At 40.1% G+C, this 11,522-nt stretch overlaps 1 protein-coding gene across 10 annotated transcripts in view; it reads left to right on the forward strand.

The window, feature by feature from the left end:
• Positions 1–11,373, forward strand: part of arvcfb (ARVCF delta catenin family member b) — a 228,590-nt gene extending 217,217 nt beyond the window's left edge. For 9 of the 10 annotated variants that reach the window (XM_034594796.1, XM_034594801.1, XM_034594797.1 and 6 more), the window contains 3 exons: positions 1,006–1,097; positions 2,744–2,856; positions 8,297–11,373. In XM_034594796.1, the coding sequence (XP_034450687.1) occupies positions 1,006–1,097; positions 2,744–2,845 (194 nt within the window). In that variant the 3' untranslated portion in view covers positions 2,846–2,856; positions 8,297–11,373. The remainder of the gene's footprint in view (positions 1–1,005; positions 1,098–2,743; positions 2,857–8,296) is intronic. The other variant, XM_034594802.1, reaches the window with a different exon arrangement.
• The last annotated feature ends 149 nt before the right edge of the window (positions 11,374–11,522 follow it).

Below are 11,522 nucleotides of genomic sequence, written 5' to 3' on the forward strand. Positions count from 1 at the left end.
ATGAATGAATGAATGAATAGATAACCTTGTGATTTGTATGAATGTACTTTATGCTGAGTGGTGCAGAAGTGATTTATGACATCACCAGTCATGATCGTTTGTAAATATTGGCTGCGATAGGAGAAATGTTCTCGGCTGAACTCGCATAAATACATTATACATCCCTCGATTTCCACAGATTTCCGTCTCTGAAATGCTTGATAAATAGTGGCCCTGAGCCAGAATATGGGAGAGCTCATTTTTTTAGACAGTTATGAGGGCAGGGTCAAATTCCACTTGCAGGGAAGTGGTAAATAGCATGTGAGTGCCAGAGAGAGAAAATGAGCATTAGTACGAATGTGGAGGCATCTTTAGTCTATTTTCCTGTGCCCAACAACTTATCTGGCTCTGTGGTGACTAATCAGGTGCAGAAAACCATTCTGCCATTCAATACAGGTGGGAAACACTTCAAAGTGTAAAAAATACCTTTGATTCATTATGGAATTGTCGTGGGCCAGTGGATGTCAGTTGAGAATGTGGTCTTTCATTGTGGACTGTGTTCACGCTGCTAAAAGAATGTGGCCACATGCATCCCACCACCTCTGAGACTCCGTTTAGCCCGGATATTAACGTCGTCTTTAGAGATCCCATCACAATAGCCACATTCAGAGGTGGTCTGGGACCAGTCTTTGTCTGGGACGCATGGGGCAACATTTTTTTTTGCTGTATCAACGCAAAAGCATCCTGGGCCACACCACCTACTAAGCTAGCCATATATTATTTGGTCTTTACGAACAGAAATGACATGTATGTTTATGTGCACATCGAGTCAGGAAGTACGATCACAACTGGTCTCAGGAGACACAGTCAGGACACATTTTAAGGTGGGAATAGACGAACTTGACCACTGTGCTGACCACTTGTGACCGAATCACTCAGGAAGGATGCTAATACCAGGTCCGAGCAGTCTATGAATTATCAAGGGTGCAGAAGAATTAACTGACCATTGTTCTCTAACCTCATTAGATGGCTACTCCACCATTGACCAGAGGGACAAGGACTGCAAATACAAGGCAGTTGATGGCTCAGTGGACCTGACAGAACAGGAGCCATTAAAGGTACACTCACACCTCTCCTGGTCTCCTGGGAGGACCCGGGGCTGAAATAATGATGTCTCATTTGAAATATTATCACATCCTACCCTGATGTACTGTATCTCTCTGTTCCTGTAGTGGTCCTTATTAGAGGGTGTTAATCCTATAGATTCTTTATAAAGGCAGGAAGTTGTCATTCTGTAATGTCGCCTGCCACAGCTCAGCACTGTGGCCAGCCTCAGATCGCGGGCCATCAGTTAATTGAGTGTAAGCTTTTGGCATCTCTAAAGTAATTAATCTGAGACTGATTAAAGAAACGCCAACAAGGGCTCCTCGTGGAGATGACCTTTGCCTTGGCAATGGACAGACTGCTGCATTATCAGGTGGTTGTCTTCCGATTACACGGCCGACTCGCACGGCAGCCAAAGATTGTTTATTGTGGAGCTGATTGGAAATCCACCCTCAACAGGAGGATGTCATATGTGTCAGAGGACATGATGGGATTTTAAAATAACCACAAAAAGAGTCACTAAAGTTAGAATATGTCAAGGTACATGGTCATAAACAGTATCTGTTTCTCCTTGCAGGTTAAAACTGACTTAAAAATCTTTCCCAGGCAAAATTTGGGGAGTAATATAATGGATCTGCAGTGTTTGTTATCTTTTCAAATTTCCGTCAGTAAAAGAAATTGCCATTGGTAGGCAGTTATTCATGTTTTATTAAAACTCTGGTGTAGTTTGATTTGATAGATTAGGTTTATTAAAGAAGTAGTGTCACAGTGTTGATTTAAATGTATAGAGGAAACAACTTATTTCATTGTTGATTTACATTTGAATGGATGTCTTTACTATTTTGACATTTTGTCATAATAGCTGTTTGTGTTTAGCAAGAAAGTTCAATGGAATTATCAATTAGCTCCTTTCATCCATTAATGATAACATTTATACATAATCTAGGTGTTAAAGATCTGGATTGGAGGCATCTTATTGACTAATTTAGAGAAATCAAGAGGATTCTACTCAGAGGTGTTCATTTGTAAAAAACCTGCAATGTACAGTAACCCACTCATTGACGCAACTTCAACATTTTGATTTGTGAATTTTTTGTTAAAAGTTTCAGTTTCACATAATGACTTATAGCTGTTCAAAAGGTTTTTACACCAGAGTTTAGACAAACTAAAGATAAAATAAAGCAGCTACCATTAGAAAAGTAGCAGCGTCAGTATTCACCTCATCTGTTTTACCAGTCAGAGCTGAAGCTAAACGGTCACCTCTCAAGGGCAGACACTTTTACCAGCGCTGAAGCCACTGACCGGAGTAATCACAGCATGTTTGTCTTCAGATTGTACAGTTCTGTCTGTAGTGTTACTCCAGAGCTGTCCTCTAAATCTGCCGTCTGTACTTCCCAGAGGTGTTCTGCCCGCTTTGAATGCAACCAGCCTGTGAATCTGCTCTCCTTCTCTTTCATTTGCATGTGTTGGTATGCTGTATGTAATCACTATGACTTCTTTCCCAGCTCACCTCAAGACAGGGAACTAACACTGGCTTCTCTGATCCTGGACTGATCTGCATGTGTATGTGTGAGTGGGTGTGTGAGTGTATTTCTGAAATGTATTGACCTCTTTTTGTTTTGCTTTGTGTTTTTTGTAACCCGTCCTCCTGTGGCCACAGAATGACACAAATAGGAAACACTATATCAGGAGTAACAGGCCTGCGGTCAGTCTGGTGGACGCTTGTGATGTTAAGCCCCAGCCTGTTGACTCCTGGGTCTAAATGCATGCATGGTAGGTCTGAAAAATAAAAGCACATCAAAAGAATAACACCCTTCACCCATTGAGTTGGATCATAGCACCCTTTATCACCCGTGTTTGTTCATGGTTTCCTCCTGTTCTCCTCTCATCCTCACACTGTATCATGTAGACCCGCTGTCACCCGGCACCCAGAGCAGTCAGTTTGCACACAGTGCAATAGAAAATCTATTGTGATCTTATGTAGAATTTCATATTCACACTGTAATTGAGCTCTTTATATTTGCACACACTTGCCTGTCTAGATTGAAGGAAATGTTATGTTCCAAACAAATTAAATAACAGGATTGTTCACAGAAAAGAAAATGTCTGAAATGCACGAGTAAATACAACCTGATGTTGTCGCAGTGTAACAGAATGCCAGGGTGGTTTTTCATTAAAACATAACTCATTTGTTCAAATCTAATTGACAGTTTACATAACTTTTCCCTCAAAGGGGGATTTCAGGCGTAGCTTAGCAACAGTAACCAGGCGTTCACAGCGTGTGTTCACAGCGTGAGTACCTGCTCAAGCTTAAGCTGCGATCAATGACGTGCACATCCATTGTTGCTGCCTTCATCTGCAACTTGTGAGCTTGTGGTTACAACATTAAAAGTCATGAACAAGTGGCACCATGGAGGCTGCAGAGGCTTACAATTTAGCAAGCTAGCAGGCAGGTTACGTAATGTAGGAAATACAAAGGCGAGATGTCAGAGGGAAAAGACGAGGCCGTTGGGAATATCAATATTTTCATCAGATGTCATTTAAATTACAAAGACAAACTCTATATGGGACTAAAATTACAATTTCAGACTCAAAATCTGAATCAACTATGTTGGCCAAACCTTTTTCCACATACGAGGAATTAGACTCCGGTTTAGTGGTGCTCTCCGTGTACTTACACATATTGATATACAGCTAGGAACGTGGACAACAATAACTGAACAAATAAGTAGTAAATAGTAAATACTGGATAAATATGCATATGTTGGATAGATGAATTTATTGTACGTATAGACAGTAGTGGTATTTATATTGAGAAGTTGATATTGATGAACTATGAGTTTTGAGAAAATTCTGTGAATACCACAAGAGAGGGGCACTCATATGGACCCTTCTTCCAAATCACGACAAACACGACATCATCTACTCTCTTCACAAACACTCAGACTCCCAAAAGCTTGTTGTGGTGGGAATTTGCATTTAATTCCCTGCTGAGGAAATAAACATTTACACTGAATCATTGAAATCAAGGTATTTAATACTAATCAAAGCAAAATTTGAGTATATTGAACACAAACAAAGTTAGAGTGTCCCTATTTGGCCAAATAGGGACAGAGTTCTCAAAGCCACTGAAGGCATCAAGAATCTGAAGATGAGCTGGCTTCACAAAGTCAGGGACACACAGCTGTTCTCAGTCACGTCACCATCGATCCGTGCTCACGCGTCCTGCAACCTGCTGCATGGTGGAAGAGGTGGTCATTGATCTCTCTTTCCTAAATGTACAGACTCTGCGTATTTGACAGTTCACCGGTTCATCCAACTCACAGCACACTAACGCTTCCCCGGTATTACACCCAAGCAAACATTCCTAGCAGAGCTTGATGCTGATTCAGGCCATTTTAACTGAACTCACTAAGCATATTCAGGTCAAACAGTTAGATCTGTAAATTTCCATTACACATGAAAACATTTGATTTGTTAGCAAGCCATAGCAGTTAATCAGGATTAGGTTTTTTTTCTCATAATACTTAAACTTACTAGCTCTAGACTGCAAGGAAAGATTTTTATTTATTTATGTCTAGCCATGGATCACCCCCAAGGGTGCTGACTATTTCCTGGCAATATATCCTGGCACATGCATCTTTAAACTGTTTTTTATCGTTTTGACCCCTTTTTATGATTAAAACGAGTCAGCTGAAAATACAATAAAAGTTCTCCCCATAACTTTTAAATGACACCTGGAATCAAACAGTAGCTTACTTAGCTAGCTACAGCTGAAAAAACAAATCAAGCAGAGGTCAATTTAATTTTAGCGGTGGTAGCTGTCTTAAAAATGTGAAGCCTTAAATCAAACAGTTGTTTTGTCAAATGGTCACAAGTGATAGATATGGCCGTGATGTTATTATTATAGTCAGTGAGCTACGAAGGCATAGCAACAGTAACTAAGGGAGGCTGGGGTTAGTGAAGAGTCAGTTTATGCTCCAAGCTTTTGTCACTGCAGCATCCAAACTCATCAACAAGCCATTGTGAGAGAACAAAACCCCAAAGAGACTTCTCTCCTCTGTAATACATGAAACCAGCAGACAGGCCTTGGTCTGTGTTTACAATTCAGCTCCACCTGTCTGATTAAAATGTGCACGTAGATTCACCCGCTGCCTTCCCTGACAGCCTTTACTGAAACTGGTGGCAAATGATGAAGGAGAATCAATCCTCTGCTCTCAACATGGATGCTGCAGAGACTCTGTTCCCCTAATGAAAAGTAGGAGGGAGACAGAAAATGACACACACACACACACACACACACACACACACACACACACACACACACACACACACACACACACACACACACACACACACACACACACACACACACACTCACACACTGTAGGTACATATACACATTCTCCTCTAGATTGTTGTAGACACCAGTCCTTCATTTCCTGGGTCAAACCAAGACAATCTCAGATTAATAATTCATATAAGATGATGGTAGCTGCCGTATACTCTATAGCAGGAGCACACACACACTCACATTATCCACTCACACACTGTAATGTGAAATCATGTGAGGTTGAGCTGACATGAATTCAATTTACATACATTTTGATTCTGAAGCAGTCGATTTAAATGGGTTCTATTTAAATTCATGCTATAAAATCACCAAGTGGATTCTTATGTAACTTAGATGCTCCAGTTATGTCATGGAAAGAAAGAAATCTATCTTCTCTGTGTCTTTTTTTAGTTATAGAGAGAATCAAGTGCATTTCTGCAGAAAGATTTTAATCAGTTTCAGCGAATAGAGCTCAAATTAAAAGACTAAAATCTATAATGAAAAACTTTCTGTAGAAACAGTTTTTCTCCAGTAAAGATAACATTTTGTTAGAGAATCTCTCCACCACCCAGACCAGGTGAATATTTCTTAAGCTGCTTTCAGACATGCACTGAACTCCAGATAACCTCCTGACATTCTCCGAAGGGGCTGTATGTGAGAGCACAAATATCGTCTAGGAGAAACTCTGGACATTCTACTGAGTCTCCAGCCCCCAAGTGAAAACTATGGATAATGTCCGAATAGGCTCATGTGAGAACACAGCACGAGATCCTCCAGAGAATTCACAGAGAGCGAGTGGGTGTGTTGATGACGTCTCCATCACACGATAGAGGCAAAAATGAAAAAGGCACAAATATCTCAGGATGAGAAAGCGGTGCCGTACATGTAGAAGACAGGGGCAACACTGTCAACACTGCAGCAGAATTAATACGTTACATTGTGCCTGCTGCACCACCCCTCACCTGAACCCTCCGGACATTTCTGTCTTTTTGTGCATGCGACTGAGCAGAGAACCTCCTGCCACGTTCACATGTGAAAAACAAACTCCAGAGAAAGGCTGGACCTAATTGTGCGAACATTCTCAAGAGTAAACGTCTAAAAACTGTAGTTTTCCTCAATTTATCATATTCTGTCACAAGAAATTAAAACTCATCTAAAATAATACTAATGTCCTCATACCTGCACATTTTTTCTGTACAGTGCATTACTGACTGTTGTTGGTGCTTGAATGAATTCCCAAACCTGCCCCACTATTTACTGTCCAACTAAATGACTTGTGCAGGACTGCCAAATGATCTGGGTGAGCTTCAGTATTTGTCATTGTTGTATCAGCAGCATTTCTCTCTCTCTTCCTGCCTCCTCCTCACCACTCGTGTCCTCTCCTCCTGTGCCAGAGGCCTCCTGTCATCTTCCTCTCTCAGTCATCTTTGTCAGGGGCCATCTGTTCCATTCTTTCATCTCCATCTATTACATTGTCACAGGAAATTCATCACAGGATGACTCTTGAGAGATTAGATGACTTTTTGGTATTCATTGTGATTTTGTCACTTCAGTAAACAGCCAGGTACAGGTAATAGTGAGAATGAAGCATCAGGTAAGTCATTCTCACTCAGCACATGCAGGATTTCATCTAGCACACTCAGCGGCATCTGTTTCACCGTCTCTTGCCTCCATTTGCCATCTGTACTGTCATGATTGAAGTGTTTGTTGACACTGACGAGATTTGTCAAGTGCTGTGATAATGTCGAGTGATTGTCTAGCTGTGTTACATAAGCAGAATTAAACTGGAGAGTTTCATTCCAAATCCACTGATGGAAAAATGTGATGCCAAGCCTGAAAAACGACAGTTTTTATGACATTTCAAGGGATAAAGCTCGTTTTACTTCTTGTCAACAAATCCCATGAAAAGACCAAAACCCACAAGTATTGTCTGTGTAATCAACAAACAGCTTTACCTAGAAACATACCAGTTTTGTGTTGATGTGCAGTTAAAATAGAGTCAAACTAATACATTACTGACCACTGCTGGAGAAAAATATTTCTTATTAATATGTTGCAGGAGACAGGTAAAGTGTTGCATGTAAGAGAAAGAAATATAATATTGCCTGCCTGTGTTGTACCTCCTCAGGCCACGTGGGGGCAGCACAACAAGCTGTTACAACAACACTGAAGCATTTAGACACATAAGAACTTAGTTGACACAACAAAGAAACTGTAAAGAAACTATTTTCTATTAATAGATCCACCACATACAGAGTGACAGTCATTTGAAGTCCTGCTTCTGACCAACTGGTAAATGTAAACTCAAACCAAACCATTCACTCTTCTCTTAGCTCTGTTATGGGGGAATAGCTGGTTCTTTAGCTGCTAAGTGCTCTGCTCCAGGTAGCATACAATGGTTTGAGCAGTGCATGGAAACAAAGTTGTCAGAAACCAAAACAAAGAGCTGAAGGGTGATTAAATGCTCCTTAGAGCCGAGCTGAGCTGCAGTTGGTTGTTAATTATCTGTGGGTTTGTTCATGCAGGCATTGCTTTCACAATACATTTAGTTTTATTTCTCCACTATTCACATGAAAATGTTTCGGCTTTAAAGCTTTATGCATTCAGAGGAAATAAGTGGGGCTGGGGATGAATGCCACAGTAAGGGTAGGGACATTTTGAAGGTTAATAAGTGTTGTTTCTTGTTCTGATGTTGGTCTTTTCATGGAATTTGTAAAAGAAATGTCCTTCTTAATCATCTAACTTGCTACACAGTGTTTGTGTTTTTATTTGTCATTTTAAGTGAATTTAATATATTGGACTGAAACTCTTCCGTTATTGTTATTGTAAATTCAAGAGATGCTTCCTCTAATATGTTTCTATCTTGTCCGTGTGCTTCAGGCTTAAAATGAGAAGGGAGCGACGCCCCAGCTCGAGGAGGATCTCTCATATCACCACTGCCATTTCACATGGAGCTTACCTTTGAAGTTGGACTTTGTACAGAAAAGAGGATTAGAAAACAAAAAATAATAATGATCACAACAGCGACTACCCAGCAGCAGCCAGCATTCTCATGCTTTTCAGAGAACATTTTTAAAAGAAGAAAAAGTGACTACTCCTACTACTTTCTCATATCTACATTCCCACTGGATATCGTGTGATTTTTACAGTGTTGACTCTTGTTGAGCTCTACTGGCGACAAGAAACAGACAGAGGCCGGTGCTGAAGGAATGGAAATGTAGCAGGTCGACGAAGTGAAATGAAAAAAATGAATTGTGAAACGAATGTGAGAGGGACGGAATTCGGTAGGAGAAGAGAAGGAAAAAGGATGTTTTTTAATTTCAGTTTTCACATCTGAGAAGATTGTGTCCTGAATTTTGTGGGTTTTGAAGAATTTTCAGTTTGTCGTCGAGCATTGGTATTTTGATGGGAGACAGGTTTGGATTGGTTTGTTTGAAGGTCACTGAATGTTTGTTTTCAGAACGGCGGGATGGACACGAGAAAGTAAAAGTAAAGAGAGAGAGCGAGCCTGAGAAGAGATGTAGCATAGTGGATAAACATGTGCTCCCAGCAGCCTGCTCTCATAGATTTACAATCCATTTGGTTCACTGTGTTTTTTCAAAAAACTAAAAAGAGAAAAAAAAAAAGAAGTGCACTGAGATGCTTTGAAATCAAACATGGTTAACAGGGGATTGATTTTATATAATGAAGAGTCTGGAGAGAAGTTGTGGTTCGGAGAAAGGAAAGTGACAACGTGTGTGCAGCTGACGGAGAAACAGTTTTTGTTAACACTGCAAACATGAGCTAAAATGGAGAGACCTTCTGTTTCATTGTGGTCAACATGTATGAGCCAAGGGACATGTTGACCTTCACTCACAGAGCTGCGGTTACACGTGTAACCGCGCACGTCCTGAAGCAACGTGGTACGTCGAGTTTCCTGGTCGCCTGCTCTTTGTCCATGATGTGTATTAAAGAGGATATAAGGCATTTTTGTTTATAAATGATTTGTGTTTCTGAAAAGGGAGACAGAGGATTGTTCTCTTGTTGAAAGGATAGATCTAAAAGATTCTTTTTTTTTGTTTTTTGTTGGTTTTATGTAAATGTATATTAGGGTCAAAACAAAAAAAATGGTAAAATGAAGGAAAAAAACAAACAAAAAATGGTGGACTTCTTAGTTGTATGTTAATATCACATTGTTTGGAAAGCACATCTCATTTGATAAAGGCTCACCATGTTTGTAAGCAAGAAATAACCACGTAACTTAAATGTGTGTCAAATATTGTCGAGTTATGCTGACGATCACCTATTTATATTTTGTATTTGTCAAAAAAAAGGTTACAGAGAAAATAAGTTTATCTGCAGTGTTCTTTCTAAAGGCAATGAATACATATGTCAAAGCAGACAGTGCTATTGAGGGGTCAGACAGAGGGAATAAGACAAGAGGTGACAGTGTTAATAAAAGTCCCTTCATTTTCTTTCCGATGCATTCAGACCGAGTTACCACCGGCCCTCCTTCTTCACACGTGCATCTTAAAGAGAAATATTCAGTCGTGAGCATGAAGAAAATCTGTACAGATGTTTATATTATGTTCTTTCCAAGTGCCAGTTTTTTTGTGGTGTCATTTGGATATTAACTAATTCATTTGTGTGCAGGAAGAGAGTACAGACGGACGAGTGGATCTGGATATTCTAGGCAAAATTTTAAAAAAAAAAGTTGCATCACACTGTATAAATTAAAACATCGAGTTTGGTCATATAGTATATATTTTTACAACGCTATAGGGTGAGCAGTTGAGATGCAGAAAAGCAGAGAGATACAGAAACTTATTGCCATTTCTTCCTCTCGCTTGATGAGCCTGCACTCACACTCCAGTGGTTTACGTGTACGCTGTCCTCTCCAGCTCGAACAGGAGACAGGAAAACGAGAGTCCAATCCAAGTTGGTATCACTCACGCGTCATCGAGTTGAACGGCATGTGCCTGCATTGAAGTCTGATTTTTCTTTGTGACGTATGTGACTTTATAAAGCTTGCATATTTTACACAGTGTTTACAAAGATGTACGTTGTGGTAAATATCAATAAACTACAAAAAAATCTTACTGTATAAATTTTAATTTCAAAGGTTACAAATAGTTATGATACCCAGCGTCCCTTTCGTGTGTCCTCAGAAGTGTGTGCTCTCATTGGACGATGCTGAACCCTCACAACATTATAGACCCACATGACTGTCTATTCCTGACTGCACTAAGCGGTACCACAACCAAAGGATCCGGAGGTGTATTTGCATGCATTCAAAATAGAAAAAAATTGGTTTTGTGGATGTGCAGCACATTGTACATTTGCAAAATTTAAAAATCTAGGCCACTGTGCTGTAAAATAAAAGCAGGACATGGACACACATGGAATCAAAGAAATCTACCTGTGTAGATAACTGATTCAAGACCGATCAAAACAAAGTAACTGTACTACTCAGTAGCAGATGTGTTTGTACCTATCATGTGCCTTAACCTTTTCCATGGTATATAAAGATAAGTGTGTTTTATATAACTTTTTTCCTCCCTCTCGGCTGTCATCTCTCCATCACCTCGCCCCCTTTCTCCACCTGTGTCAAACCCGGCCTCCCCTTTTTCCCTCCACTCAACTCACTCATTCATTGTTTGTTCTGCAACCCCCCCACCCCCCCTTCCCCAAGACCTGAGTAGTTTAGACTGTTGGTGGGTTTCTGCCTTGTATGACATTGTATTATAAACTTTTAAAAGAGATAGAGTCATTCAAAAAAAATGGTTTTGATTTCCTAGAGGAGTGAAGTTGTTAATGCTTTGGTAGCGAGCAGAAGCTATGCCACAGTGACAGAATGTATTATGTTCATTTTACTAATACCCAGAGGCAAATATTACGCTTGTTAAACATAACGGAAAAATACTGGTTTGTAGAGTATAAATTTGGTGTGTTTTCAATAAATCATGCCTGGAAAGAAACTGTTGCCTGCCCCTGTGTCTTTTTTGATGAAGTTTCTATTGAGACTCAAGGTGTAAGGTCATTATAGCGCCCCTTAGAGTCTACAATTTTAATAACAAGCCGCTACAGGAGGGTCAGTCCCCCCAAATTACAAAAGTGAAAATGTGTT

The sequence above is a fragment of the Hippoglossus hippoglossus genome, chromosome 9, assembly GCF_009819705.1.
Source record: "Hippoglossus hippoglossus isolate fHipHip1 chromosome 9, fHipHip1.pri, whole genome shotgun sequence".
NCBI lineage: Eukaryota > Metazoa > Chordata > Actinopteri > Pleuronectiformes > Pleuronectidae > Hippoglossus > Hippoglossus hippoglossus.